General features: G+C 34.1%; 1 protein-coding gene across 1 annotated transcript; it reads right to left on the reverse strand.

The window, feature by feature from the left end:
* Positions 1-685: 685 nt before the first annotated feature.
* Positions 686-3,290, reverse strand: LOC107959989 (protein DETOXIFICATION 14-like). The gene is given in 8 exon segments (XM_016896182.2): positions 686-789; positions 958-1,163; positions 1,246-1,484; positions 1,557-1,613; positions 2,096-2,129; positions 2,132-2,181; positions 2,268-2,812; positions 2,912-3,290. Coding segments are annotated over 8 exon segments (1,482 nt in total). The 5' UTR covers positions 3,194-3,290; the 3' UTR covers positions 686-720.
* Positions 3,291-4,577: the final 1,287 nt, after the last annotated feature.

Here is a 4,577-nt window from a genome sequence, read left to right on the forward strand (position 1 = left end):
AGAAATCCCGAACTTAAAATTTTGAATATGAGAAAAATTTAATCCGAACCCACCCGTTTCCACCTCTACTCGTAGATGATGGGGATTGGCTAATTCATTTGGTTCTTAACCGGCAAGTTTGGCTGGTTGAATGTGTGCTGGTCCTGAACTACCACAAATATTGAGTTGAAAGTTATCTGTTGATAAGTAGAACGCTGCAAAGTTGTCTCTTGCCAATGCCTCAAAACCTTATGGGCTATACAATTCTTGAGTTTTAACTTGTTTATCTCGTAATGTTCTTTATTCTCTGTTTTCTCCTTATTTTTCCAATTAACAACTTTTTGGGTTTTGACCCACATCAATCTTCTAAGTAAGTTACATATCTCTCTCCGACCAAAAAAAAAAAATTGAAATAAACAAAATTATTGAAAAATAATAAAAAATATGCCACATCTAGTAACATTAAAAGCTAGATGTACACAACATTAATTTAACTATAATCGGAATAAAAGAAGAGAGATTAATCCATAATTTTGACAAGATTAAAATTAATCTTTGTAAAATTCTATCAATTAAAATTCGCTAGCCGACAATTAATGTGGGTTTAGATGAGCGGTCAGTATGTTTAGTTTACTTTTTATCTCATATTACAGTATTGTTATAGTATGTAATCTCATTGCCATTGTTGTTTTTACACTAACCATACATAAACGCACCACCCATCCAAATCCAACCTAAGGATTAATCTCCACTAATCTGTGCTTGAGTCTCAACGTCACTCGCCAATAATCTGTCCCTTGCCTTCCTAGCCTGCATTCATGTAAAAAAAAAAAAGTCTCAAATTTTTCATATATCCAGACTACTGATTTTCTAAAAAAAAAAAAACTTATACATACTTGGAATATGAGTAAGGAATATAATTCTCCAAATAGATGAAAAACTTATAATTTTTTTAATATACTTGTATTGGAGGCAAACCTGCTTATGCCAATCTATACAACTTGTTATGGCAGAAAGCAAAAGTACTTGCAAAAAGGAACCAGCTTGTAACCCAATCCAGAGCCCCTTTCCTCTCATCTTAACCCAAAATCCCAATACGACAGCAACTGGAATTCCACAAAGATAGTATGCAGCAAGGTTGATATAAGCCCCCAAATCCTGCCATCCTGATCCCCTTGCAATCCCTGATTTTAGGACAACCAGATAGGGTAAGAAACTGCATGTTCAAATAAAACACACATCAAGATGACCAAACAAATGAACTACCTGACAGGACAACTTGTAAACTATCCAAAACAACAGACAAAGATAGCAAAGGAGCCCTGTTTGTGACATAATCGATAACTTCCTTGTCATTGCTGAAAACATAACCGAACACATGCCTACTAAAAAAGAGGGCTGCACCAACAGTAACGGACTCTAATAGTGCAATCAACAAGGCGGTGAAGACAGCAATACGAGCTGAACGCGGGTTCCCTGCTCCTAGTTCGTTTGAAACTCTAGTGCTGTTCCAAGAAAATATTTACATAAAGATATAAATATGCTAAGTCCAGTTAAATGTGCATGTTATAACATACCTTGCTGCAGCACCTATTCCCTCTGGTATTGGAAATAGTGTTGACATGGTTGCTAGACTGATCAAATAAAAAATCAATCAATGAATTTACAAGTTAATAATTTGTTTGAGGACAGATTACAATAAGAACGGTAAAAGTACCATGGAGGCCCTTATATTAGGTTTCAAATTGTATTTTATCCCCTCAACTAAAAAAATAGGCAAATTAGTCCATATATGTTAGATCAAAGAGCAAAATGATCCTTCTGTTAAGAATTCCATCCAATTCTGTTGTTAAACATGGGTCCATGTAAGTCAACATGAGGTACACGTGACACATCATGTGTAATTGTCTAGTTATTCTATCAACTAGACCAGTTTTTAACAATAGAAATGGATAAAGTTTTTAACAATAAAGACCAATTTGCTCTTTAATCTAACGTATAAGGACTAATTTATCTATTTTTTAAGTAAATGAGGCAAAACTCAATTTGACTCCTAATGTAGAATTCTCCATCATGCTTTTATCCAATAAGAACTTATGTACAACAGAGAATGTACCAGACAGATGCAACAGATGTTTCAAGTTGTGGTTTGGTAAAAATCCAGAAAATATTATGAGCAACTCAAATGACCACCATTCAAGGCTGCAACCACATAGAAATGGTCATGAATAAATGAAAGGAAACTATGTTTACAACTGCAAATGCTGCAATGAAAGGGAGATTATTACCAAATCATGGAAGCAGAGGGGATAGCTAAACGAAAGAACTCTTGAACTCCTCGAAATACATCGATTGTAATAGAGGCAAGGGTTTTTGAACAAGTATCAGAGAACATCATATATAATCCTAGTGAAATCACATTTGTCCAATAGGAAATGCTGATGGCTAATGCTGCACCTTGGTTTCCTAGTCCAGACTTAAACACTAAACCCCAACAAAGAAGCACATGGAAACAAAGACTAGAACAGGAACTTACAAGCAATGGCATAATCAAACTTTGTGTCTGAAAGAACCGTGTAATAGGTTGAAGTGTTGCATACGCATAGAGAGCAGGAATTAGGCATATAATCAATTTCCCAGCCTCCTCTGAAATAACAGGATCTTGGCCTATCAGAATGAATAATTTACCCATATAAACCCAAAGGGCAGTCAAAGGGAGACAAGCTACGATAAGGGAGAGTATAGCTGTATAAGTATGAGTTCCTAGTTTTCCATATTGTTGAGCTCCATAAGCTTGCCCACACAAAGTTTCAAGTGCACCCGACATTCCAAACTGGTTTTTTTTTTTTTGGCATGTTGAAACAAATCAGTGTTCTTCAACCAATACAACTATAAAAAATCAAAGGGGGGGGGGAAGGGAGAAAGGACTTACAAGAACACTGAAACCAGTGACAGCACCAAAGGAGACGGTAATGGCAATGCTGGAGAGAGAAAGTTGGCCAAGGTGACCAACCATTACCACTGATATAATTTGCAGAAAGTATTGTGAGAAATGGACTGCCACCATTGGACCTGTTATGTACCCAATCCTTTTGGTTTCTTCAATGAATTCATGCAAATCCAAAGAAGAATTAATGTCTGATCCTTCTCTTTCATTAGCTAACAAACCCTGTTCGATCTTATCATCTATTAAAGATTCGTAAGTTCTAGCCATTTTTCTTCACCCTTCTGAACAAATCTGCAGGAGTTTCCCCTTTTTAGGTAATAATTTGCTAGAAACAGAAATCCTGTCTTTTTACGGAATTACAAAATACATCCATCTATTACAAATTTTTATTGAAGGATGGTCGGAGAAGCAATCATTACTCCAATGCCAAGAGTCCATGTCAAAATAAAGAAAGTAGGAAACCACATCTACTTTTGTAACCTTAATAAATATTATTCCTTTTTATCGTAATTTTTTTAATATTACATATTTTGTGATTTAGACCTTAATTTTAAAAAATTAAATAAATTCAACCACAATATTTACATAAATATTACAGGATAAATTTATTAAATTAAAACTAAATTATTAGAATGTATAAATTTTAAGGACTAAATTTATTATTATACCAATTAAAATTATGTAAAATTGATGAAAAACATTAACATGTGATTAATTGTCTTCAATTGCTAACTTTTAAAATTAATAAAATTAAATTACTTTTATATTTTTAAGAGAAATTAATTTACACAATTTCAAATTTTATAGAGAATGAAAGATATTTCTTATCAAAATATTACAAATTTTGAAAGTGATTCTTTTTTTTTTAGACAACAAATTTATCTTTGAACTTGATTTGATAAGTAAAAGAAAAAAATAAGAATTAAACTAATAGTTTCGCTTTCACAATGAGATTGGTGACATTTAGTTTTCCCTTTTGTTTCACTTTCACAATAAAAATTAACTAGCGGGATTAACAGGCTAGGAAGATAGAAGTTTACATGGTTAAGCACTGAGGTAAAGGTTAGGAGGAAGTTTTTTGGTAAGGGAGTTTTGCGGTTGAGGAAGATGGAGTGAGTACATAGTGTGTGTGAATTGTTTGTATGGCCTTTTAATAATGAGAGACAAGCTTACACAAAAGTCTGATTTGATACTATTGGCAATCAATTAACCTAGGCCTCTACGTGGCCCTCACATAGTCTTACGTTAGGCTAAGTTTCGCAAACTAACTCAAGTTCTGTTGGTTAGCAGGTCGACTATGCATGATCCATTATACTGTTGGTTCTGTTGAGAAACACGTGTTAGGTTCCTTTTTGGGTACACCATGAGGTCTGAGAGGTTTGCTATGTAGGGTATAATAATTGCCTTCAATGTGAGAGAAGATTATAAAGTTACCTTCGCGAGCCTTTTGTAGAAGTGTACGTTATAGGTGTAGATGATGAAGGTTCGGATAGGTGATTTGAAGTCCGTGTCACAACCCAAAAATCAAGTTAGTAAAATCGGTTATGTAAGGCTACAATATTCTCTAAAATTGATTTCAGGTTTAGATATTATCAAGTAAAGATAAAAGGTGATGATGTACCTAAGACTGCTTTTCGATCGAGGATGGTTA

The sequence above is a fragment of the Gossypium hirsutum genome, chromosome A05 (genome assembly GCF_007990345.1).
Source record: "Gossypium hirsutum isolate 1008001.06 chromosome A05, Gossypium_hirsutum_v2.1, whole genome shotgun sequence".
Taxonomy (NCBI): domain Eukaryota; kingdom Viridiplantae; phylum Streptophyta; class Magnoliopsida; order Malvales; family Malvaceae; genus Gossypium; species Gossypium hirsutum.